The sequence below is a fragment of the Oxyura jamaicensis genome, chromosome Z (genome assembly GCF_011077185.1).
Source record: "Oxyura jamaicensis isolate SHBP4307 breed ruddy duck chromosome Z, BPBGC_Ojam_1.0, whole genome shotgun sequence".
NCBI lineage: Eukaryota > Metazoa > Chordata > Aves > Anseriformes > Anatidae > Oxyura > Oxyura jamaicensis.
Genome location: NC_048926.1, coordinates 14647731 through 14674121, shown reverse-complemented (window position 1 = coordinate 14674121; position 26391 = coordinate 14647731). Strand labels below are relative to the sequence as shown.

Sequence of the window (26391 nt, the reverse complement as noted above, 5' to 3'; positions counted from 1 at the left end):
CACAATGAAGCCAGAGAGGCTATGTGCTTATTGTCTATAAATATCACAGGGGAATAAATACCAAAGAGGGAAAAGAACAGTTTAGGCTAAAGGCCAGTGTTCTCACAAGAGCAACAGCAATAAACTGACTAAATAAATTTAGGCTGGAAGTGAGAGAAGGGCTTCCTGCCACCAGAGCAGTGAAGTTTTACAACCCTCTTGGAAAAATGGGAGGTAAGAAAGCTGGCTGCTTATAAGATGAGCTTTAACAGCCCTTGAAAGAGGGAGAGAGATAATTAGTTAGCAGATTCTCCCCAACCTGTTTCTGTGGACGATCAAGACATGTATGGTATTCATTCACAGCCCCACTGGTTATTGGGAAATCAGAGCCAGACCTGCCTGTGGTAGGGGGACGAGTCTTGCAGACTTGGGAGCACATTGGCAGGAAGAGCCCCATGAGCATGCCTCCCCCAGGTGTGGCCAGAACAAGCATTTCTCATCATGAAAGAGAAGTGGCTATTCTGCTCTATCTCCTGAACACTGTGTGTGATATAATTATAATTGGGCAGCACAGGGCTTATTCTGTGTTTATTCTGTTTATTCTGTTTATTGTCTAGCTTATTCTGAATGTTTGGGGCTTGTTAGTACTGGTTTGCTTGAAAAGCAACTAGAAGGAACAAGGATTTTCTCAGGGAAATCTGCTCCTGCTAAATGCTTCACAGGAATGCCCAGAATACTATTTAGAGAATATTGCCTCTGGGATCATGATGATTAACAAAGCTGGTTTTGCTATGTGAGGCCAGAAGCCAGAGCTAGAAGCCAGAAAATGTATAAAGGATACTAAGCATTTTAGTCTCCTGCTCTTGTGAGATTAAACAGCTGTTGCAGAGAGAGTTGGTGTTTGAAGATCCTAGACCTGCACAACCTGTGGCCTGGCTGCTGGGCTGGCCTTTGCTCTGACATTTTGTGTTCCTGTTGTGCAGTGACCACTGCTGGGCCCAAGGCCGCTGTGTACCATTCACCAGCCTCCAAAAAAGATGAGTTACAGTTGCTAACCCGAATCAGGTTCTTCCCAGACACCAATGCAGTGGCTTGACCATACCAGAGTGATCACAGCTGCTCGAACCTGTAACCAAGACCTAACCAAGAGCTTGGTACCGAATGTTAGTTCTTCATTTTGTTTGTGGATTACGTAAAGTTTTTAAGCATGGTCTAGATGAAAACCCTGCGTGGCAATGACAGCAATGTACAACGGGTTTGGTAATGTGTATCTGTTTGATGTGGACCTTGCAAAACAAAATGATGAAACCAGTTTTGGACATACAGGCTTGGTGGAGAAAAAGGTGGAGGAGCTCCAGTCCACATATGAAGATGGTTGTTGGTCAAAAGAAATGGCAGCAGGAAGCAGACAAGATGGTACCTCCGATGAAGGGATATGTACATCAGGAAGGAATTTGGATACCAAACAGAAATTTGCTAGAAAAACAGATTTGTGAGAAGCACTGATGTGATTTTGGAAATTTGGTCACACTTGATAAGTAATTGTATTTGATGAAAATACGTAGGAAAACATTTCATCTTGATATTTTCTAACTTAATGTTTTAGAAATATTGAAGTGCTTTGACAAATTCAAAATAACTTTAAAGACACCTCATTTAAAATGATTTAAATTTTAAAAGAGCAAAAAGCAAGAAAACAAGCTTTAATTGGCTATGCTGAACATTAGTTAGACATTTAATTTTTTTAATTAACTGAAAAATTGTGTATGCTCCTATATAATTTTGTCCCCCACCATCTTGCATCCTGATTTTTTTCTTCACAACATAATTCAAATCAGAGCTGTAATTATTCTGAATTTCCATTACTTGAATATGCAAGCCTGATGCTCATATTACACTCTCTGGTTCTTCTTGTTGTCCAGACAGCAATAGTGATGAAAAATGCCTATTTTTCAAAGGCCTTTTTTCAAAGGCAGTGATTTATGTCACAGTTTTCCATTTCAGCGTTGTTGGGTGGATTGCTTCATTGTGGTCTACTTAGTGATGTTTCACAAGTGAAACTTATTTTCACCTTCTCTGAAGAATCAGGTGTTAGCTTCCTGGGAATGCCACAAGACCCAGCTCTTCACTGGGGCTTTCTCTGGAGATACAACAGAGTCGGAAGGATTTGAATGTGGTTGTTTTCGTAGTATTTTTCAACAGTGAATTCAATATGAATTATTCTACAGTTTGTCCATCTTTGAATAACGTATTATGAAATACACTGAGCAAGGTACTATGGCAAACAGCTGTGTGCAGTTTTGTGTACTTTGGTTGTAAGCTCTCTGTTTCTGCAGACTCCTTGTAAATCTACTTGATGAAACAAACAAACAAAAAAAAATAGAACCACTTAGAGCAGTTTGATTTGAAAGGAAGTGGAAATTGCTTTATTTTGTATTCAGTAGTGAAGGTTCAAATATAGGTGAGATTTAGTTTAATTTTGAAGCATTTGCAGGTAGTTGGGTAAAAAACGTTAATTTTCCAGGCTACTCTATTAGACTGAAAAATCTGTATTTTATCTATTTAATCAAGTTGGATTTATTTTAGTATCTGTTTCAGTGGAAACTGTTCAATGAATGATCTGCAAAGTTCTGTTACAGGTCATATAGCAAAGTGATAGTGCTGGCAGCCAGAAGTTTATTAAATACACTCTCCTTCCATCTAGCTGCTCTGTTTTCTCTAATGGTCATGCATACCTTTTTCTTCTCATTTTTCTATCTACTCAAAAGCAGTTTTTATTCAAAATCACTTTGCTAATTCACCTGTTTTGCATGCAGGCTACTGGGCACGGCTAAACATTAGTAAAAATCTCCTTTTCTTTTCTGCTTTGGTAAAGTGTTTCATTGTTCTCAACGTCTAATTTCAGGGTGTTTCTTCTGTGCACAACATTTTTAAATCTTTTTAATTTGTTGCCATGTTCTTTCTATTTTCTTTCTTGCATCATTCAAATTTTACATATTTAAGAATTTGAGTTTTGTAACAAGGGAGGGGCTAAGCCATCAGCAGCAAGTGAAACCGCGAGCTGGGGAGTAACTGGGCAGCTCCATACCTGGAGCGCCCTACCAAGTTCCTCGGCAGGAGAGCTCTCTGAAAAGTCCCAGGCAGCACATGGTGCTAACTCTCAGAGAAAATGAAACCTATGGTTAGGGCTGATGGAGGAAACCTCAACCATTAGTAGCCCAGTACTGGCTACAGCTTCATTGCAGACTGAAACCAGCAATCAGCCCCTGCCCTTGCTGTAAATTACTGCACAAGAAGTTGTCTTCTATGTACAGTCTGCTCCTGCATGTGTTGCTAGGACCTCCAAAAGCAGCTCCTGCATTTTTTTGACTTTTAGAGGAAAACAAACAAACAAACAAACAAACAAAAAAACTTAATTCTCTTAATTCTTAATCTTCCTGGGCATGTTGTGGGAGTTGTGCAGGAGCACTTGGAGCCATTAAATATTTGAGTTATTCAACCTGCATTCCTTGCTGCGTATCACTGAGTTTAGTAGTGCCATCCCTGCAATTTGAGGTTGAGGTCCAGCTGGTACCAATACACAAGATAGCTAGCCCTATTTTATATCACTGCCAAAAACTGGTGAAAGGGTTGGTTGTGTGGACAAGTTGTGGGAGGCATAAGCCGACATGAAATGAAAACAGTCTGATGGCGACTGATGTCAAGCTGAGGGGCAAAAACCAAGGAGAGGAGATACGGATGACACAAGTCCTGGGTTCCTTTCCGTTACACAGTGCAGAACCCAGTTATGTCTCAGGTTGCTGCACATGGAACACTGGTGAGGTGCCTTCATGAAGCTCCTTGGCATACAAGCAGAAGAAGCATCGCTAGGTGTGGTAGGAAGATGGCCAAAGTTAGAAAAATTCGGCCTTTCATCCATCAGTGAAGCTAGTGCTTTTTATATATTTGTGCTTGCATGTACACATGCTTTCTTCCCTCATTTCAAGATGAATTAAACCATTTGTATCTGTTGCTTGTAATTGCTTGTTTATTTGAATATGAATATTGAGTGCAGCTGCACTAACTATAGACGCTTTTATACTGTTCTGCGAAGCTCTCCTTTATGTTAAAGCATAAGAAATCCCTTTGAAGCCAAAATGACATCTATTTTTTAAAAATTTTGATTATAATATTTAGGATATCAAATGATTAATAAGAACAGCCAATTTTTTTTTAAAAAATAAAGAAATAAATTTTGAGTAGAAATGAACAAAGTATTAAAAATAACTAGTTGAAGTCTTTTCAGTTATCTTATTATTTGTTTTCTTTTAGGCTTCCTCTTCCCTGGCTTGTTTCCATAACTTCAGAGCATTTATTTATTTCATTTAGAAAAAAAGGAGGATTGTTACATACCATGATTCCAGGAGATGGGGCTGTAAGAAAAATGCCATCTGTCATGAGACCCTTAAGAAAATATGGTAGTTAGCCCCTAATGACAGGTTGGAAAATTGTTGTGAAAACTTTTGAGCTTAGTGCAAAATGCATCGCTCCAATTCTGGAAGGGAGCTGTTAGCAAGGGGAGGAGGTGGGGGGATTCTTACTCTGTCAGATTGTTGCTGGGCACCCAGAAGACAGGATTTTTCAAGATTGCAGTTTTGAAAAATATACTCACTATCAGGGAGATTCTTTTCTTCTTCTTCCTCCTTTTTTATTTATTTATTTATTTATTTATTTATTTATTTGGAGGCTTTAAAGAGAGAGATGTTTTGCAGTGACAAAGTGCCTTGTGGCATTGACCTCTCAAGGTCCATGTCAGCCCATGACTATGGCACAGGATCCTTTCTCACATTGTTCTGCTTTGCCCTGGCTTCTTGCTCCCAGTTTCACTTGGGGTAGTCATGCTGGGCACCACCACTGGGTCTCCGAGCATAGCATGATTCTTCAGAGACGTGTATGGATTCAGATTCCAGTTCATTATAATTTCAGTAGCTCTAATGTCAGCACTTGATTTTTTCTAGCTGTCTGGTTGACCCTGGTCATTTTATTCTTGTTCTCAGCTTTCTGCTGAGTGTTCCACCACAGGACTTAATGAGCATCTTGATAACTTGCTGTCTGCTGGGAGAAGGCAGAACACATATGTGCTGTGCTTTGGAGAAGAAGAAAAGGATGTGTAGTGTACGCAAAGCACCTTACAAGCAGGGAGAGGATAGCAGCCTGCAGCTATACCCCCCCAGGCACTTGTCAGATCAGTGCAGCGAGGCTGATCTGCACCATACCTGAAAGCTGCTGTGGATGCCTGGGAGCTGGGGGCTGCCATGGGCAGTGTAGGTAACATGTTCAGGACACGTTTTCAGGAGACTGTGAGTAGCTGGAGTTGCCAGAAGGCAGGAAGGGTGAACCTGCTGCCTGCTTGGGGCTTCTTCCTTGGTGGTGTTCAAAACATGGCATATATACAGCGTAAAATAACTCAAGCCTTCTGTCTTCAGAAGGTAGGAGATGAATTGATTAGTGTGATAAAGGCAAGGAAGTTGTAGCCTTTGTAAGTGGCAGAATTTGTAGTGGACATAGTCATGTACTGTAGTTATAACAGTACTGATGAATTTCTCTTAATTAATATGATCACCCACAAGTTCCAGGTGGTAAGAAATTATTCCCCAGCCACCACCACTGATGAAGATGTACTTACGAGCATTTTTTGGAAGACACTTCAGAGTCCCCTGGCTCTAGTCATTTGCCTTTACTTCATGTAACGTGACTCCTCCCGCTGTATAGAGCTTTGTTAGCTCAAAGTTTGGGCAAGAGACCTGGATTGAAAAAAAAAAAAAGTATCAAAAAAGCAGCTTAGTAGCGAATAAACACATTTGAAACACATTTGATGAATGGTGGTTTGCCATTGGTGACAATGCTGGGCTGCTTTTTTTTGTGGGGTATTGATTCATGTAAGTTTCTGTAATGGCACGGTTCCTTGTTTGTACTTGTGCAAATGAGGCTTATCAGTATTTTATCAGCCCTATTTCTTGCAGCTTAGAAAGAGTGAAATGGGCATTGATGATGCAGCATCACTAGGGTTATGTGTTCGTGGCACTCGGAATCGGCTGGCACTGGTTCTGTTCAGCTCTATCAGCTCTGTAGGTGGGTGCTGCAGAACAGTAAAATAGAAATGTTTTTGCAATGTGAAAAGGAGATAATTCTGTGTGACAATAGTAATGTGTTTAACTCCTTGCAATGGGAATCATATAACTCATGTAATTAGAAGAAAAAACAGAAAAATAAAAAAAAAAATACAATACTAGCTTGGCTCAGGAAGTGCTTGACAACTCATATCATGACATAATAGGGAGCACAGGGACTGATAACAAATGTCAGTGAAAGATCTGGGGACACAAAGCAGAAAGAACACTTGACAGATCATTACACACAGGTGACCAAGCTGTCCCCAGTCTGTGGTGAACTCTAACACACTGTTTGAATGGTTTTAATGCAGTGAAACAAATGTAATGAGTTTATAAATAAATTATAACTTTTTTTAAAGAACTAGAAGATGAGAGGGGGGAAAAAAAAAAAAAAAGCAAATGTGTAGCTAATCCCTTGATGGGTGGCAGAACATTTTCTTGGGTAAAGCAGAACTTCTGTGTTTCGCAGGCAATGGGCTAAGGTCAGTTTTAATTTCTATAGTCTGCTCTTACTGTCATTGCTGTGGTTTCCTTAGCATTTCTTGAACAGCCAGAGTTCCATTTGGAACGAAACAACTGCCTCAAGCAGGTGAACTCTGCAGGCACCTGATAAATGGGTGTTCAGGCTTCTCTCTCTTTGACCCATAAAAGATTGGAACAAATGACATCTGAACCGCTCTCAGATCTCTCAGCTGAAAGGTTGATTATGAAATGTTGGCAATTCTATTCCCCTCTGTTTTAATAGTTTAGGACTTACACTACTGTTAATGAAAGTGGGAGATGTTCATCTCCCATGTGATCTCCAAAGAGACGACAGATTAGAACAGTTACAGAGCTTGTCTGACTTGATCTGCTCACTGGAAAAGCCAGGCTTCAGGCATCCTCATGACAGACAGTACTTTTCCAGTTAATCCATGGACTATCACGTACTTGTCCATGCTACCAGAAGTACATGTGTTTCAAGTCCTCATGTCATAAAAGCTAAATGCCTCAGTTTGTGTGGTAGAAGTTAAAGCTTTTAGATCTGCTTTTCTCCCACTTCAGCTCCCCACCACACAGGCCAAGAGAGTGGCCATAGTTCTAGCATTGCCTCATTAGTGAGATCTCTGATAACAGATAACCCTTTACCAGCTGGTATGTTCCTAATGCTATTAGTTAATGCTCAAGGTGCAATGGCTAAAAAACATAATGAGGAAAATAGGATGTTGAATATTAATCACCTCCAGAACCATCACTTGCTGCTATTAAGTATCCCATTACATTTTTATACAAGCATAGAGGTGAAGGTTCAATAAATACAGCTGAAATTTCTTTGAAGGGAGGGCAGAAAAGGGCACTTTTGAGCTCGTTTCTGACTCCCCTTTAAAATGAAATCCAGAAAAGCAATAACAGCTCAATAGAAGAGCAAAGACATCTGGTCCCTTGTGACTCTGCAGAGTACAGTGCTATGATCAATTACACTAAAATATTAATCTGGCCCCAGCACGGTAGTCTGTGTCATCTGATTAGATGCACTTCCAAACTGTATAAAGCAATTGGAGATGACTGAATTATAGATAAATATTTCAGAAGAATAAATTCAGGTCTGTTCGATGTTAACGTATGCTGTATCTGCAACCTGACAGCTCGTGGACAGTGTAATGTCTCCATTCATGACTCTGGAGAAGGAGTTCCCACCTGTGTCTCTCTGAGTATGAATAACGGAATTGACTCATTTCACCCAGTGTTGCCCTAATTTTCTGGTTCCAGTCAGTCTGGCCTTGGTAGTGCCAATTTTATGACCACACTGCTGCTGCCTAGAGGACATGAGAGCTAAAGAAGCAAATTTAAGGAGTTCCATCCCAGCTGGTCCATGCTTGTGCCTGGCGTGTTGATTTGGTTGTACCAATTCAACATTTATGAGATCCTGTTATAAATTAAATCTCTTCAGTGGACTGGGGCCATTTGGGACAAGGTAAGACTAAACATAGTTGATTTATTTCTTTTAATCCAGAACACTTCCATGTACTGTCTTTCCTTTTGTCAGTAGAGGTTTATTAAAACAACTGAGAGAATGGTAATTTGTGATCTGGGGACAGAAACAAATGGCAGGCATGAAAAAGAAAAATAAACCTTTTAAAATAGTTCTATCACAAAAGAAAATCACAAATCACAGTTGAATGATGCACTGTGGAATGGTAAACTTTAGTGATGATTTGGTTTCTCATCAGTGGGAACAGGGTGTGGACATGATGAACATATATACTGAATAGTATACCTTAATGCCAGTATTTTTGGTTGCATCTATTTTGGGCTAATCCCATTAAAGCTACGGAGAATGTGTATGGATATTTATGTAGAAATGCTCGGAATACAGAGGAAGGTTGTAGAATATGTGAAATCACTGGAGGCTTGTAAGAACTGATTAAATTGAACATTTGCCAGGAGTAGTTTGTATAGTTGATCTTCGTGTAGCTGATCCTGCGTCAGGATGGGCTGTATGAACTTGAGCGACTTTTCAAGGTTCTTTCCAGTCATGATTTTTATGATTCAGTGACACACGAGACATCCACTGTTCCCACTGGAGCGATGAATTCTCAGCATCCTTGAAAAGCAAAAGTCAGCATGTGCTGACTTAGAGCTCCAGAATTAATCAGTGTTCTTCAAATATGAGTAAAATTGGATGAAGGGGTGAGAAAAGTTGAAGTGTAAGGGTTCTAATTCTGGCTCATACGAGCACATGCTCCTGCAGAGGAGTGCTGTTTTTCTTGAATAGTAACACCTATTTGCAAAAGGCTGTGTGGTTCACTGGAGTGGGAGGAAATGCCCTGAGTATTTTAAACTTTGCCCTAAGCAAGTGGACCTGCTTCAGTTCTCTCTGGTGTTGCTGGTAGTGGGCATTTAATGCTAGACAGCTTTGCACTCTGGAAATGAGACCGATTTCCCTTTCTGGATTAGGCTGTAGTGGCTCCTTACACACTAAAAGAAAACCTGTTGTCTGCCAGTTAGTGCTCAAATTCTCATTAAGCAGCGAACAACCCTTTTTTGTGCTTGCAGTTACTTCTCTTCCTCCTCCTCCTCCCTTGAAAGCTCTGCAGAGAGGAGCGGCTGTTTCACCATGGGAGGTCCTGTCGTGGAGCACTGCTGCTGTTAATGTTCTGTCATGTTGTCAGGCTGTGATGACTCAGACATTAAAAAAAAAAAAAAACTCTTTCTGAACTAAAATAGCCTAACAGAATTTTTTTTCAAAAGTGAATTTTAATGCAATTAGTTAGGTCATATCTTCTTTCTGAAAGCGTATAATGGACCTCTCAACTTTGCTGCTTGAACTGAAGCCACTTGAATGTATTATTATTTTCTAAACAAAGTTTAATTCCATTGGAGTCCACCTGACATATTTGACAGATTAAGAAAAATAAAGAAGTCATCTTGAATGTTAAATAGCTTTTAAAAGGGCCAAGCATGTCTTGTAGTTTAGGGCAGAGTTTCTTAGGTAAGTTCCCTACTAACAAATTCAGAAAATGGTTCCTCAAAGAAGTGCAAAACTTAAAAACAAAACCACAAAAAAACACCTGCATACATTTCGTTTATAAGAGCAAACAAGCAGAACGGGGAAAATAGAGGTAATAAAGTAACTGTCAAAGCTGAGACTAGATTTTACTGGGCTGTAAATAAAAATGACTCTAGCAACAGTATATGAGAAAGTACATGGCTCCTCAAACAACAACAAAAAAAAGCCTGAGACAGGGATGTAGGACATGTTTCCACGGCACTCATGTAAGTCATCTTGATACCCAAGCCACGCCCCAGTGATTGATGTGTCTGATGGACCCAGTGAGGGTCCATCTAGAGAGAAAAGCTTTGGTCTCAGAAGAAAGGCAGCCACAAATGTCTCTGCAGGACATGGCGTTGCCCAGTGTGTGTATGTCCCTATTATACCTGTCTCCTCCATTGTCCCCTTTCCACACACACCACCCAGCTTATCCGGGTGGCCGCAGGAGACTGCTGGGGTGGGTGAGGCCGGCCGTGTGGAGAGGCTGGAGCTGGTCACCGCCCGTCCCACCTAGCCTTTTTACATGTCATGGCTGTCCACGTCACTTCTGTGCCCTGTTCTTCTGCTTCAGGAATGGGAGGGCAGCAGGCTCTGAGTGCAAATAAATGATGTATCCTACATATTTTCTCAGGACAGAAGATTTTTTTGCAAAGATTGCCAGTTGCTGTGCACAGAGCTGGGTGACGTGCCATTCCCTTCCCCAGAGCAGCCTTCCCATGGTGGCTCAATTCCCCATTCTATGGTTTGCTTCTCCACACTGCTGGTACCACCAGCCCTGCCCCAGTGCCAGGGGACGGGACCAAAGAGTCAGCCCCCTGTGCTGGTTGGTGGGGAGGCACTGTATGGGCCTGCAGGCATGCCCTGTCTGGTCAGCCCACACGGGCTGGTAAAGCTGCAATGCTGTGAAAGCATTGCACGAGTTACTGCAACAAAAGTTGGATGCTCCTCTCTTCCTCCTCTCTAAGGCTTTGCCGACCAATGTGCCTTCCTTCCTTCATGGCTTGAGGCTAGGGCAAGCAGCACCCTTTCGTGTCCTTGGTTCCGAGTTTTACAGTGGCTTTTGAAACCCCAGAAGTTAGATACTTTTCCTTCTGAAACTTTTCGCTCATTGAGGGCTGAGTTTCACAGCTGTGGGACACAACAGGCTTACATATGTTTTAAAGGGATGACAGCATTCTGTATATTCAGGTTTTCCTGCTACCTGGCTCTTCATTCGTAACACGTTAATGTATGACTTCCCATCCTCTGTGTGCTTCAGAGCATTTATTCACAGGGCTGAAGTCTCGCAACACATGGGTTCACAAGGGGAAGGTCTGGCTTAACAAACTTAATTTCCTTTTATGTCAAGGTCCTCCATCTGGTTGATCACCATCCATCTGGTCTCAGGTGGAAACAGTTAGAGACCTGCTGCTCCACCTGGACTGTCACAGATCCATAGGGCCAGATGGGCTCCACCCAAGGATGATGAGGGAGCTGGTGGATGTGATTGCTGAGCTGCTTTCCATCATCTATCAGCTGTCATGGTCAACTGGAGAGGTCCCAGATGACTGGAGACTTGCTAATGTGATGCCCATCTGTAACAAGGGTTGCAAGGTGGATCCAAGGAATTACAGGCCTGTCAACCTAACCTCAGTGCCAGGAAAGGTGATGGAACAGGTAATCTTGAATGCAATCACACAGCATAGGTGGGACAAGCCTAGTCAGCAAGGATTCATGACAGGCAAGTCCTGCCTGACCAACCTCATCTCCTTCTCTGAATGGGTGACCCACCTGGTGGATGAGGGAAAGGCTGTTGATGTAGTCTACTTAGACCTCAGCAAGGCCTTTGACATGGTCTCCCATAGTATTCTCCCTGAGAAGCTGACAGCCTATGGCTTGAACAGATAGACTCTTTGCTGGGTTAAAAACTGGCTGGACAGTCAGGCCCAGAGAGTGGTGGTGAACAGAGAGAAATCCAGCTGACGACCAGTCATTGAGGGACATTGAGGCCCTGGAGCGTGTCCAGAGAAGGGCTACGAAGCTGGTGAAGGGTCTGCAACACAAGTCCTATGAGGAGCACCTGAGGGAACTGGGGTTGTTTAGTCTGGAGAACAGCAGACTCAGGAGAAACCTTATTGCTCTCACAACTATGTGAAAGGAAGGTGTGGGGAGCGGTGGTCGGCCTCTTCTCGCAGATAATTAGTGATAGGACACGAGGGAGTGGCCTCAAGTTGCGCCAGGAGAGATTCAGTTTGGAAATTAGGAACCATTTCTTCTCAGAAAGAGCAGTCAGGCATTGGAACGGGTTGGCCAGGGAGGTGGTGGAGTCACCGTCCCTGGGGATGTTTAAGGAAAGGTTGGATGTGGTGCTTGGGGACATGGTTTAGTGAGTGATATTGGTGGTAGGGTGATGGTTGGACCAGGTGGTCTCTTCCAACCTTAATGTTTCTATGATTCTATAGCCAAGAGAAGCCAGTTGATGTAATCTTTTTGCATGTCAGCAGTTTTCAATACTGTCTCTCACATAAACCTTCTGGACAAAATGTCCATCATACAGCTAGACAAATACATAATGCAATGGGTAAACGATTGGCTGATGGGTTGGGCTCACGGGGTTCTAGTAAAGGGGGTTACATCAGGCTGGTGGACATTCACCAGTGGGGTTTCCCAGGGACCATTTTGGGTCCAGTTCTCTTCAATGTTTTCATGACTGACTTGGATGCAGGATTTGAAGGTATACTGAGTAAGTTTGCAGATGATACAAAATTGGGAGGAGCTGCTGACTCCCTCAAGGGTGCAGAGGCCTTGCAGAGAGATCTTGGCAAATGAGAGGGCTGGGTGATCACCAGCAATATGAAGTTTAACAAGAACAAGTGCCAGATTCTGCACCTGGGATATGGCAAACCTGGCTATGTGTACAGAGTGAGGGATGAGAGGCTGGAGAGAAGCCGCACAGAAAGGGATCTAGTTTTGGTTGATAGCAAGTTGGATGTGAGCCAGTACTGTGCCCTGGCAACCAGGAGGTCCAACCATACCCTGGGGTGCATCAAACACAGCATTGCTAGCTTGTCGAGGGAAGGGACTGTCCAGCTCTGCTCTGTGCTGGTGTGGCCTCACCTCCAGCCTCACTCTGTGCAGTCTGGGTCACTGCAATATAAGATATAAAACGATCAGATAGTGTTCAAAGGAGGGCTACAAAAATGGTGAAGGGTCACGAGGGGAAGATGTAGGGGTGAAAGCTGAGGTCCCTTGGTTTGTTCAGCCCAGAGCAGAGCAGGCTGAGGGGAGGCCTCATGGCGGCCTGCAGCTCCCTCACGAAGGGAGCGGAGGGGCAGGCGCTGAGCTCTGCTCCATGGGGACAGCAACAGGACCCGAGGGAACGGCATGGAGCTGGGACGGGGGAGGGTCAGGCTGGTGGTTAGGGAGAGGTTCTGCACCCAGAGGGTGGTCGGGCACTGGGACAGGCTCCCCAGGGCAGTGGTCACAGCATCTAGCCTGTCAGAGTTCAAGAAGCATTTAGACAATGCTCTCAGACACATGGTCTGATTTTTGGGTGGTCCTGTGTGGAGCCAGGAGTAGAAATCAGTGATTCCTCAGCGTCCCTTCCAACTTGGGATTTTCAGTGATTTTGTGATTAACTTCTGAAGCTCACACTGCATCCTTTGCAGCAAAGTCAGCTGAGGTATGGGAGGGTGAGGAGAATGAGAATTGCACTGTACTGTAAGGAGAGTTGGGGCCAGTCCTGCCTGTAGATTCAACATTGACATCACTGGCACTGCTACCAACATTAACCTGTTTGATTATTATGAGAACTAGTTGCACTAGCGCAGTGCAGATGTGGATGTAATTAGAGTGTGCCGAGACCACTGCAGTTAGTGCAATTATTTTTGCCAAGAAGCAGAGGTGCCTAACCTTGAGTATCTACAATTGCAGCCCATGCTGATGTGGCTGGACTGTTCCCAGCCCTTACAGGGTCAGGATCAGAACCTTTGTTGACAGGTCCCCACTGAGACCCTGAAACACAAACAGCAACAGCCTCCAGAAGTATCATAAGAGAGCCAGGATCTGCTGAACACAGAGTGGTGCTGTCAAGCTTGGTCTGAAGGCTGAGAGGCTTGCATATCCTCACGCACAAAATCATTTTTATCAAGATTGCAAGAATTTCCATTAAGACCATGGTACACACTGGGTTTCTGTGAGTGCAATCATGTAGGTGGCTGCCACGCAGCATGGTTTGTGTTCCTCTTACTAAAACCCTTAATGAGAACAATTACTAGTTTGAGGCATGCAGAGACTGGAAATTACAAGGAAGGGTGAGCAAGGTTTGTGCTGCTATCACAAAGACACCCTGAGGAATGTTAAAGCAGGCTTATTCTAATAATTACTGTGAGCATGTGAGATATTTGTACTGCAGCTGAGCAACGCGTGGTTTCTTACAGTCACTGATCTAGATCCACTTTCAAGATGGCACTGTGGGAGGAAAATGGGGAAATGTTTGTGTTTTTTGTGAATTTCTGTCACAAGCAGTTGCATAGACCAAATCATTCAGGTCAGTGGAATCTTTTGTTCAGGTATATATTTTTCACGGATGTGTTCTTTGGCTTTACTATGCAAATAAGTTTTTTTCTGATAATCTGATTCACTTTTTGACTTACCTTTGAACAGTTGTCAGTCTCTTGAACAAAAGATTTCTGCGACTTTATCTAACAAATCGTGTATGGACAAAGGGTCATGCAACTGAGTTTTATTTGAAATATCAGTAAAATGTAAGCAACCCATTTTTACAACCAAGCCTATTTGGAGATGAAATGGTAGGGCAAACTGAGTTTAAAATAAAACACTATTTAAAGGAACATGACTGTCTATTAAAGACTGAATTAATAACAACACAGTAGGAAAAATTAAAAAGTATTTCAGGGTATGTGACTGAGTGTGTAGAGAGGAAGTACAATGATCTCAAGGCCGAATTACATATCAGAACCAGCTTCAGAACAAATAAAGGACACCAAAAGAAGGTACTTATGCCTCAAGGAAGAATAATATGTCAAAGGTATCAACATATGCAGAAAGAAGAAAAAATCTGTGCCAGCCTGCACTCTCAGTTCACCTTTAAACCTGCAGTTCTTTGAGCTTCAACAGGCAGAAATTAAAGACAAAGGCAACATGCTGCCTTTCTTAGACTTGCAGCCTTATGTCTTCCTTCAGTGTTCAGCGATGTCACTTGCACACAGAGAAGCGGTGGAGTTTTCAGCTGCTCCGGGTAGCTGTTTCACAGAATCACAGAATGGTTGATGTGGGAAGGTGCCCCTAGAGGTTTTGTTGTCCAGTCAGCTGTACTTTAAGGCAAAACACACACCTACCACAGAAACACTAGTCCAATATTGCGAATAAAGAGCCCATTGGAGTACCTACATATTTCCTAACAACAGAAGTAAGATTTTTGTACCTTTTGACAGGTAGCTGAAGCATTTTCATGGTTCGTTTGCTACTGTGGTCTTACTGAGAACGATAAGGAACAGAGAATGCAAGTGTATTGATCATAACCAAACATGGTTACCTTCTAGCATCAAATAAGCCAATCAAACATCATCTTGATATGAAAGAAAAAGTAAGTTCGATGACAGGCTACGGTCCCATTGAGAATAAAATCAATCATATCCTAATAAAATCAATCAGTCCCTCAGCTCAAGGCCACCTAGAGCAGGTTGTTTTGAAGATCTCCAGGAGGGAGACTTGATTGGTTTTGTGGTCCCAGCCATTTTACTGAGATCCTAATTTTCTGATGTCCTGAGTTTTCAAACAGCCCAGGCACTGCAGAATATATAACACCACACCTGTGTCTGTTACTATTCCAGTGAGTGCAACTTTCCACGATTGCATAAATCTAAAGATACTGATCTTTTTTTTTTTTTTTTAACTGTAGAGTGCTTAAGTTTAGTTTTATGAGCTGGTGCATATATATGCCTAAGTTTCAGTTGTAATGAATCAGTGTGTGAAATAAAATGCTTTACTGGTCCTAGACATATGTCTTACAATGGATTTAAGCATATGGACAGATGTTTTGCTGAAGCTAAACCTTTGTGTTGTGCATTCACCTGTAAAATCATAGGTAATTCTAACCTTTTTTTTTTTAATATTTTTTTAAAAGACTGATTCTAGCCAGTGACAAGTAAAATCTGTCTGCTAATAGTTCCAATGGTCAATTACACTTTTTTTTTTTAAAAAAAAAATCTGTACCATATTATGCTTGAACTTGTTAACTTCTGTCTTCTGAACGTTGGATCTTGTTTCTTGACTTAGGGAGTCCTTTGTTTTCCCATATATATTTGTAGTGATCATCAGTTTATATTTTCATGATACCAGAAAGACTTCTTTACATTCACCAACCTGGTTAGGGAGACATCTTTTATACCCCAGTGTCCCAGCACTAGGGGTCTCACATAATAAAAATATGCTGTTCTTAAAAAGAGTGAATATGACTGTAGTGCTTTTTATTTCAGTTATTAATCACTTGTATATGACTAAATGTAATTATGGCAGGGATATTAATACTAGGAAAGAAAGAGTATTGAGGATATGCTGTACTTATACTGTAGTAATCATGGTTGTTTTGTGTTCCCAAATATAATATTTTCAGTATTTCCTTGAACATGTCAAACATGCTTTGCAAGTGGCTTGATTCCTGTTACTTCTTTTTCCATAAACAATTCCCATGGAGTCATATGGCCAGATGATACTGAAAAGGTGTCTTGTCCATTCCTGTGCCCCTAGGCAAGATCAGTAATCACTGTGAGCCTGTATAACCTTGCTTTTATTCTTTTCTACTGAGAAGTTCAATACAATCAACATAATATTTCCACAGAGAATAAAAAAAGAGTAGGGTTTTCAAAAAGCCTGAGCAGTAACCCTTATCCTTTCTCATGTGCTTTCCTTAGAAACAAAGTAAGATCAACGGGAATCACTGCTAATAAATCCTGTCTTGATGTATTTCTCCCACTGCTTTAAGAGTAATTATTGTTCCTGTTTTCTCCTTAGGGCTCTTCCTGCAATGATGCAGTGGGTCCGAACTCAGAAACCAGGAGAAAGTGGTGTGAATATTATCACTGCAGATTTTGTAGAACTCGGTGACTTTATCAGCACAGTCATAAAGCTCAACTATGCCCTGGATGAAGGTGAAGATGACACTACTTGATAGTGTTCTAATGTTTGTTGTTGCATTATTTAGAATTAAAAAGAAAAAAAAAAAAAAAAAAAAAAAAAAGATTGCATTTTAAAAGAATTATCTTGTAAAACGCTGATCTTCCTATAACACTCTCTGAGGTGTTTAGGGCTTTAGTGGGTGGGCATAAGGGAAGTGTTTTAATCAATTATGATCATTTTTTACATTTGTGTTTCATGTGAAGAGCAAAACTAATCATGTTTACAGTGTTTGATAAAAGAAGGCCATTTACATGTTTTCCATGAGGTACCAAATGTGATTCATGTGTCTTCTATGGTTATGAACAGTGCCAAGAAATGTGCTGCTTTCAGTGCAGTGGGATGTGTGTTTCCCTTTGTCTGCCCACAGCAGGATTCCCGAAGGTGTGAACAATACACCAGAGGACTAAGGACAGTATATCTGTCCCTAAAATTTTAAGCCGCTATACTTCATCTGTTAGGTGATTTAATGGATTCTATTTATCAGTGAGCTACAGGTTTAAATGCCTTTGTGAAATAAATACAAAGTCATGCCTCCAACGCACTCATAGTCAGTGGACAGTAAACATGATGCATTATGTAGCTTGCACAAAGCACAGACTAAATCTTGCTTGCTTTTCATTCCTGAAATGGGGTTTTCCAGTGTTTTTGCCCTAGGTGAAGTCAGCAGTTACATAGTGCTGGCCTAACTCTGTACTAGCACTGCCTGTGTGTATTTTCCATGGCTTTAGGAGGAACAAAGTTAGGCCAGCTTGGAGCACCTCTCCTTCCCAAGACAAGTCTCATGTAGGAGTCCGGTCCAACATCCATTTAATTTAATCAGGAGATTTCCTGTGTTTATCATGGAATGAGCATGGGATTGGTAAACTGTGTGTACTGTAAGGTGGGCAGGGTTTTGTCCCATAGTCAAAATAGGCTTTCTGTAGGTTTAAATCTACTCTTTAAAAAATGTAGGTGCAGTCTGAGCTTCCCTTTAGGGCAGCTGTTAAGATTTCTCTGCTGATTACAAAAAACAAAATCAGTGCCAGTTCCATCAGTGAAAAACTGCTGTACTAAAGAGTGTAGTAGTTCAATATCTGGCTAAAAACGTTATGCTATAGTCCTTACATTGTTTGTGGGAAATAATACAGCATAACACAAAATTGAAAGTCTACTGAATGGCACTGTTCTAGTAGCAGAACCTCTATCACCCTACTTTTAATGAAGCATATAAAACTCAATTATATGGAAAATTTAGTGAATTATAAAATAAAAGAGCATTGCAAGTGTATGACACCAAATTGGATACCATCAATCGTATGTCCTACGTCCATCAATGCATATGCACACAACTTTGGAAAGCAAAACGTTTTGTTTGCACAAACCAATAGATGCTATACAAGGAAAATGCTCTTTAAACATTACTTTATAGGATAAGATTAATGTCAAGTTTCCATTTATATTACTAGAACTTTCCATTGAGTAAGAAGGCAGAATGGCTTCATAGGGGCTCTTGCTATTTTCTGTCAGAAGGTAAGGGCTGCAATCTACCATCAAATTTTATTTTTTTTAAAAAATGATCTCATCAAACAGGTGGGTTATAGGGGGGTTGTTGGTTGGTTATGTTTATGTTTTTATTTTTATTTTTATTTTTGTTTTATTTTATTTTAAAGAAGTGGAATAAAATGAACACTTGCTGCTATTTTGTACTGAGAGGGTGCCTTGGAAAAAGTGTGTGTGTGTATTGTAGAGAAACATTTAACTGCATCTGTACTATAAAGACACGTTTTAAATGTATGTATATGATACAAAGACATCCATGCACACTTGCACAGTGATTATCTGGCTTCTGGACCGGAGTGTTATAAATATGCCGGAAGAAAACTGCAGGTGTTATGAAGTTACGATGCCTCTGTAGCAGATTTTTCTGTATAGATTATGACTGTAAAACTCATCCTTAGTAAAATCTGTGATCTAAGCCAGTTAGTATTTTTATGGCATTAAAATTTAACTCAAACTGATCCAAAAGTTTACCAAGAGCCACAGCCCATCTTTGCATTGAACAAGGAAGGGGTAGGACTTGGTGCTTTCACCCATGACTAAGCACGATGTGGGGGTGGGTAGATGCACTTTGTTTTCAATCTTCACAGGCTTGCCAAGCAAAATTAATGTAATGGACACATAAAATGAAACCTGTGCATGTGCTCTTGAACCCTGTGCAATCTGAAATCTTGTGGATTTTGCACAGTTTGTGAAGCAGTACCTTTTCTTGTATGTGGGATAAAAATGTTAGCTAATTTATTGGAGATGTGGTGTGAAACGCTCTTTTCATTCTTCTGTTTCACTGGATTATTTGCTTCTAGATTATTTCTGTCATTCAGTATAGTTCAAACATTTAAAGTATCCTTTTAATATAGTAAAATAATCTGAATCTTCAGGTGGAACAAAAAAAATAGGTTTCATCTTTTGGATACTGACTGAAATTCTGTTAGACTGAGAGCACCAACACTGAGTTCTTCCTGGGACCCCTGGCTCAAACGCATGCCAGACACACCAGGCTTTTTGCTTACACAAAGGTGTACTCAAAGCAAATGTTCTGCTTATTGAAGAAAAAGTGTGTATGTGTGTGTGTGCGCGCCTGTATATATGAATAAATATAGAGCTTTATCATATCTTGAGCTTTCTAGCGCTGTTATGAAATATTTGCTTAGCATCAGTTGTATTCTAATTGTCATTTGGGTGCTGGAAATAAAAGCAAAGCAAAAAAAAAATCCTCTGACAAGAAGGATAATAGACAAATCACATAGTTTCTCCATTAATGGGGGAAAATGTTAAATTTTGGTCAAAAATTGTTTTCATTTAGCTGTCCATCTCCTTTATATTGGAGAAGCACAGCATTTTATGAAAGGGGACAGGTAAACAAGCTTGCCTTAATTACTAAAATAAAATAAAAAAGGGGAGCATGCTATCCACACTTTTCTGGTGATTTCATATGTGAGGCACCAAAACTTTATTTGGACCGTCCTGATGGGGATACACTCCCAGTTGATAACAATTTGGGAGATTTCACCAGAAAAGAACAAGCCAGAAAGGACTATGCAACACAACTGGACCACTGTAGAGCCCCGTGTTGCCATTCATATGCAGCTAGAACTTTTTGATTTCAACCACAAATTGCTTGCAGAAGGACTGCAGGGTTGGATCAGACTAATTGTCTATCCTGATTAATCTGGGAGGCTTCTACCCAAACCCGTGCGTTCTGGGCACTCCTGCATGGGAAGTCAGATGACTGTAATCAGCCAATCAGAGGAAAAATACCTGTCTACACTATTGATCTTCATGAACATCTATTTATTCAAACCGTAATGTCATTCTCTGTCAAAACATTTTTCTCTTCCTGTGTACCTTTCTCCTCTCACTACGTTCACGTTACACACATGAAGCAGTATTGCTTTTCAACCTTTTCATGGGATTACTCACCCTCTCATTCACTTTTGCTTGAAAAAGTACACCTGCCTCGCACAACACAAGCTGAAAGGAGTAGTTTCTTAGCTGGTGTAAATCTAGGTGGCTCCTTCTTTCAGTTTGTGCAAGCTGAGGATCTCTTTGTTCAGTGCTGACCCAGCTCGTGTCGATGTGAACCCGTATAGAGCTGGTTCATGAGCCTTGTGCAAAGAGGTGTAAGGTCAGAACCAGACCGAAGGAGCCTAGTTTTAAAATCAGTGGGCTATCTACATTCATTTGCTGTTGGTTAACAACAAATATCACAACAGGTTATGTTACTAGTTTTGTAAGTTCTGCCATTTCAAGCCATTCTTTTAAACATATATATGTGTGTATATATATATGCATATGTGTGTGAGAGAATGTACAGTTCTGTATGCTGGGCTAAGTCCTTCTGTCATACTGATACAAATCCAGGCCATTTCTAGTAACTTCAAAGCATTTACTAACATTTTACCCTGGGATGAGAGGGAACAGATAGTCAGTGTGTAGTATGTATATGCTGTGTTGTAAAGGAAATTAAAAATGTGGAGGTCAATTCCACAATATCGAAAAAGTGGAGCGCCCTGAAAACATAGCTCCAGTGCTGTTTATGCTGAATATAGTATATGGAGCACTAGGTATTAGCAGCTGAGTAGACTATTTGGTGATTTCAAGAGTTCAGTTAACACCATTTTAAACTTCTAAACTCCTTTTCAGTGAAGTAAAAGCTAATAGTGTATATGATGTATTTGCCATATCTCAGTGGTAGCTTCTGTGTTACATACAGTCAACATTGTTCTGAATTGTATATGTTTACCCAATGATGAGGTTAAAATATGCTGTATAGTATGTGCAATGTGTTGACTACAAGTATGTTGGAGTTCAGTGATCTATTTAGTTCTTACTGTGCTGCTGTTTTGTAGGTATGTGTGTATATGGGAGTATGGATTGTCTACAATGTACAAGGAAATAATTAATCCTAAAGGAAAAGGGCAGTTATGTAACCTGCCTTAATGCATTCACATAATCTTGTTTAAGTCCCATAATTAAAGTTCTGATTTCAGATGTTAGTGAGGATTGTCTGTAGGGCTGACTCCCTCACTTCTCTGCATTAAGGAGTTAAACTTGAAGTTACCCGGAGCTCACTTACATATTGAGAAATAAAGAATAGCATGCTTGCACGACCTTGATTGTACATGCTGTCAAAGATGTGGTTTCCTATGTGATACAGAGCAAATCACTTCTGTGCACACACAGCTCCTGTTGATGCCAGCAGGAATTGTGTTTATGCAACTGAAGGGACTAAAATTCCTCTTCTGGTGTACAGTCATGATGCTGAGGTCGTGGTACCCTGGCTCTGTGGAATTGCCTGAATGCTATGCAATACTGCTCATGTCCCGTGTTGGAACGTAGCTCTAAGTTTGCAGTAAGAGTTCTGAACTCTGCTCCAACCCAGGTTGGATTGTGTAAGTCCTTACATAAAAAGGTTGAATGTCTGAGGCTGAGCAGCCTGGCCTGGCATGCCCACATACAGTATTCTGCTTTCAGGAGCCTTGGCAGCTTAAATTAAGATGGTTCTAATAATTTCCTGGACCTACTGGCAGGACCTACTACTCTGCTTGGGAAGGGGGATATAAATCTGTCCATTGCCCACAGGTATGACTCCCTTACCATTCCCACAGCTAGATCTAGCCCTCCTTTCATGTTTTCTTGTGATGGATGCCTCTACTTGATGTTAAGGGTGGTGCTGAAAGACATGCAGAACAGAGAGGGTGTCTGCCTTGTGCTCAGCTCATTGGGCAGGAGAAGGCAGAGCACTCTGGTGTGAAGTCAGCTTCAGAAAGACCCATGTGACTGAGGGAAGGCAGAAGCCTGGCTGGAGACCCTCTTTTGTTATCCCTGTCTAGCTACAAAGCAACATCTTCCCACTTCTCCCCTTTGTCTCAGCTCAGCGCTCTTTATGCACTTCTGCATCCTCACCCCTGTAACCACCAGCTGTCAGCAGCTCTGTGCACAAAGTCAGTGTTACGGGTTTGTCATCCTCATCACACCATCACAATTCACACGTTCTTACAAGGTGTTGAGTATGGGGCTAAAAGACGGCAGCGTCCCACATCTCGTGGTTTATCTCCATGTTCCATGTGATGTACACATCTCCGCTTAGATGGACCACACCTTGGCTGATGAGAAGTCACTTGTAAGCTTTCTCTCTCCAAAATAAAAAGAGGCTAGAAGACAAGCCAATGAGTATCTCCTAAGATGGGGATGCAGTTAGGCATTTTTCTAGAGTGGCATGACAAGGACTAATCTCTTCCCTTGGTTTTGGGTCCTGCCAAAGTCAATTTGATAGGAAAAGATTCGTATAGCAGGTGAAATGCTTGGCACTGGCAGATCAGTTTTGCTGTGAAGGTGGGATCCTTAAAGCAGAATCCTGGGCTTTATATGTAATTATTATTACTGAAAATAAGAATACACACATAAAAATACAACTTTAAAAGGAATAGCCAGGCGTGTCAGGACAGGTTAAGCTTTTTCTTGCCTCAGTCACAAATATTTTTACGATCATGCAAGGTGATGATTAGGATGTTATTGCCACACTGCCTCCTGACGATGTTCAGGGTCTCTGTACAGAAGCCTTATTACTCCAAATGAGCATTAATGCATTTGAGTGACTTTCTCCATTTCTGTGGGAAGGTTGGATGTGTAACACTGAGGACATGGAGCTCCCTGTGTGTTGTGCCCACAAAGGTTCACAGAGCTGCACCTTCTCTTTTTAGGATCTATTTAATGGTACTTTAATAAATGTTGTGTAAAAAATGCCTACAGTTCTGAATAGCAAATGTGAATTTTTATGAGAAGAATGTGTATTTAATGTAAAAAAATAAAAATAAAAAAATGCTACTATAAAATCCAGTTTCTTTGTATCCAGTGAAACATCTAATAAAGCTCTGGTACCTGTATTCTTGGTTTATGGGTTCTTTGCTCCCTTGGAGACGTTACAAGTTGGAGGCTTCTTAAATGCTGTTTCCAAGGCGGGCTGAAGTCAGACACTGAGCTCGGGCTGTGCGACATGCCAGAGGTGTGCATGGATGGACTGCCCCGTGAGGGCACCGCAGCGGGAAGTCTGATTCCACCCCGTTCAGGGGTCCCACACGTGGCCACCATGGGGCTCTGGGATGGGCGTGTGCCACGGGGATGCGGCAGGCTCTCTGACACCTCTCCCACCTAACAGGGCTCTCCAACATAGGTCTGCCTCAACCACCAAACCTGCAAATGTTAGTATCCCACAGCCCCCCTGGGGAGGGTGCCAGCCACCAAGGCAAGCCCGGGCAGCCTGGAGGTACAGGTGGAGCAGGCACTGCCTTGTGCCTGGCTGCAGGATGTGCAGGCCATTGGGTGAGCTGCCAACACTTCTCCTCGGTGACCCCTGTGGGATCTGGGGACCTGCTCCATGGAGGGGGGTGCAGGTGACCCTGCACCAAGAGCTCACTGCGCCCAGGAGCAGAGAACGTGGCTGGACTTTGCGGTGTCCTGCTATGGTGGCACTCTTCTTGTCCTCTGTATCCTGCTGTTGCAATAGCCACTTTATGACCAAAATGGGGTGTCTCTGTCCTGGCTCATGTGTTCTGTGTGAGGATGCACAGAACACAGCCAGCTGAGATGCTGGTGCCTATAAGGAGACATTTTGCAACGTTAAGTGAAGCAGGTATTTACTAAATGATTCTAATTCCAGAAAGTAATTGTGCATTTTGCCACTGGATCTGGGAAATAAATAAATAAATAAAAATGGGCTACCCATAGTTTTTTTAACATGATGAGTTCAATTAAAATGCAACTATTCTCTTGGAAGATCAATTTTAAATGGATTTTATGTAAATAAGCAGTTTGTGGGCACAGTGCACGGTGTATGTGAAAAATAGGACCTCCACATTTTTGGCCTAGCTTCTTGCTTCATAGTGACCTAGCTGTAGTTTCTTGCATTTTTTATTTATTTCTGTTTTTCTCCCAGCAACTGGGAGATTTCTGAGGAAAAAATAATTGCAACATAAGTGGATTGATTGAAATAAAAGTAACTTAAATAACTGGTCTTAACCAAGTTTAATTCTTCAAGTACAAAACACTGATCTGAACAGTGTATTTTAGTCTTCTTTTGCCTCTTTGGTCAGTTTTAGTTTTTGATGACTGGTTAATCCTTATGTATAGCCAATAAGACCTGATTTAACAAGTAAGTGGAATAACACATTAGACTCAATATGTCTTCGCTAAACAGGAAGCTAAGCTATGCATGAACAAGTTTCTGTTTTAACATACATGAATTTATTCATTTTTGAGGTGTTTTTTCATGCGGCCTCCTAGAGATGACTGCAGTGAATTATCATTTATAAAGTCTGTATACCACTAATAAAATAAATAAAACAGCTAAATATGCTGGCTACCAAAGAAAATCCATATCAATATTAATATCTATGAAAGGTAATTTTAAAAAAAGAAAAAGTTTTGTCTATAGTTAATGATTGAAATATTATTATTTTTTAATAATTACCAGATTCCCTTATTTTTTTAGGGCCAAAACACCCCCAAAACTTGCAATTTTATTCACAGATTAGCAGAAAAGGGAAACGTTCTGACTTTTAAGTCAATTTGAGAAAGCTAATTATTGAATTAAAATGAAGAGAAGAAAGCTTACTGATTTCTGCTGCAGAGATCCCACAAGCCAAAAAGAGTTGGTCACTCCTGGAGGCTTTACTCCCAGGTACGTAGCTGGGCAGCTCATTCATTTCTTCTTTAAAAAAAAAAAAACAAAAAAAAACAAAACAAAAAAAAAAAAAAAACGTTTCAGTGTTAGCAAAGTGCCAGTAATTTTACATTTACTAAGTAGTAAATGTAAACTTTAACTTGGATCAACACAGATCAGCACTTCTGTAGATTTTTGGTTTTTAAAACTCTTTTTAAGGTTATCCTTTTTATTTTTAGATGTCATTTGTGTTAGTGAAACTGGGGTACAACACTCTGTACAACACAGATGCATTTTCTCAGATGGGGTGAAATCTTAATGGTGCACAAAGCTTCCATTTCTCCTATAAAATGGTGGGAAGGGATATGCATTTTTCACATAACCACTAGTAGCTAGTAAACGTGACCAGGGCACCTGGACTAAAACCTGGAGCTCTTGGGAGACAGGGATAATTTGGCTCCCAGGGGTGGCAAACCTCCAGAAGGATCCAATCAGCTTGAAGGGACCCCATCACAAGAATGAAGAGAACAGGGTGGTTCCCCACATCCCAGAGGGCTGTGCTTTGTAATGAAAATGTATTTTGGGGAAACATATTTTGGGGACAGCCAGTGAGAAGGTGGGAAAACCCAAGAGCAGCAGGAACTGCATCTGTAGGCATTGCATGGGAAGGGTCTGGGTCTGGCTCTTGGTAAAATGCAACAGTAAATGCTGCAGGTGGTTAGTCTCACTGGGAAATGCAAAGATAAATGTGGTATCTACACATACATATCCTATTTTCTTGTTCCTTTCCAGTTTGAGATGTCACAAAATTGTCTTCCTTATTATATAAATTATTGTCTGACCAAACCGCTTCCCATTCCTGAGTAGCTGAACTGTCACATTTTTGAAACTTTGTGGTGGTTTTACTCGGCTGGGTGGCTGAACTCCACCACAACCACCCTCTCACTCCCCCTCCTCAAGGAGGAACAAGGAGAAAATACGATGAAAAGGGCTCAAGGGTTGAGATAAGGACGAGGAGATCAGGCAGTAGTTATTGTGATGGGCAAAACAGACTCAGCATAGGCAGATAGTAATATTTATTGCCTATTACTAACAAGCTAAAGAAGTGAGAAACAAAGGAAAGAAACCAAAAGCACCTTCCCTCTATCCACCCTCTTCCACCTCCTCCCCCTGAGCGGCACAGGGGAATGGGTGAATGGGGATTATGGTCAGTCTATAGCAACTCTTCTCTGCCGCTCCTTCTCAGTCACTCTCGTCCCCTGTTCTGCAGGGTCCCTCCCACGGGATGCAGTCCTTGCTGAACTGATCGAGCGTGGGCTTCCCACAGGCAGCAGCTCTTCAAGAACTGCTCC

General features: G+C 41.4%; 1 protein-coding gene across 1 annotated transcript in view; it reads left to right on the top strand.

Annotated features, from left to right (window-relative positions):
- Positions 1–23264, top strand: part of PLCXD3 (phosphatidylinositol specific phospholipase C X domain containing 3) — a 92583-nt gene extending 69319 nt beyond the window's left edge. Inside the window, exon 3 of the mRNA XM_035309755.1 lies at positions 16678–23264. Coding sequence (XP_035165646.1) covers positions 16678–16834 — 157 coding nt within the window. The 3' untranslated portion in view covers positions 16835–23264. The remainder of the gene's footprint in view (positions 1–16677) is intronic.
- Positions 23265–26391: the final 3127 nt, after the last annotated feature.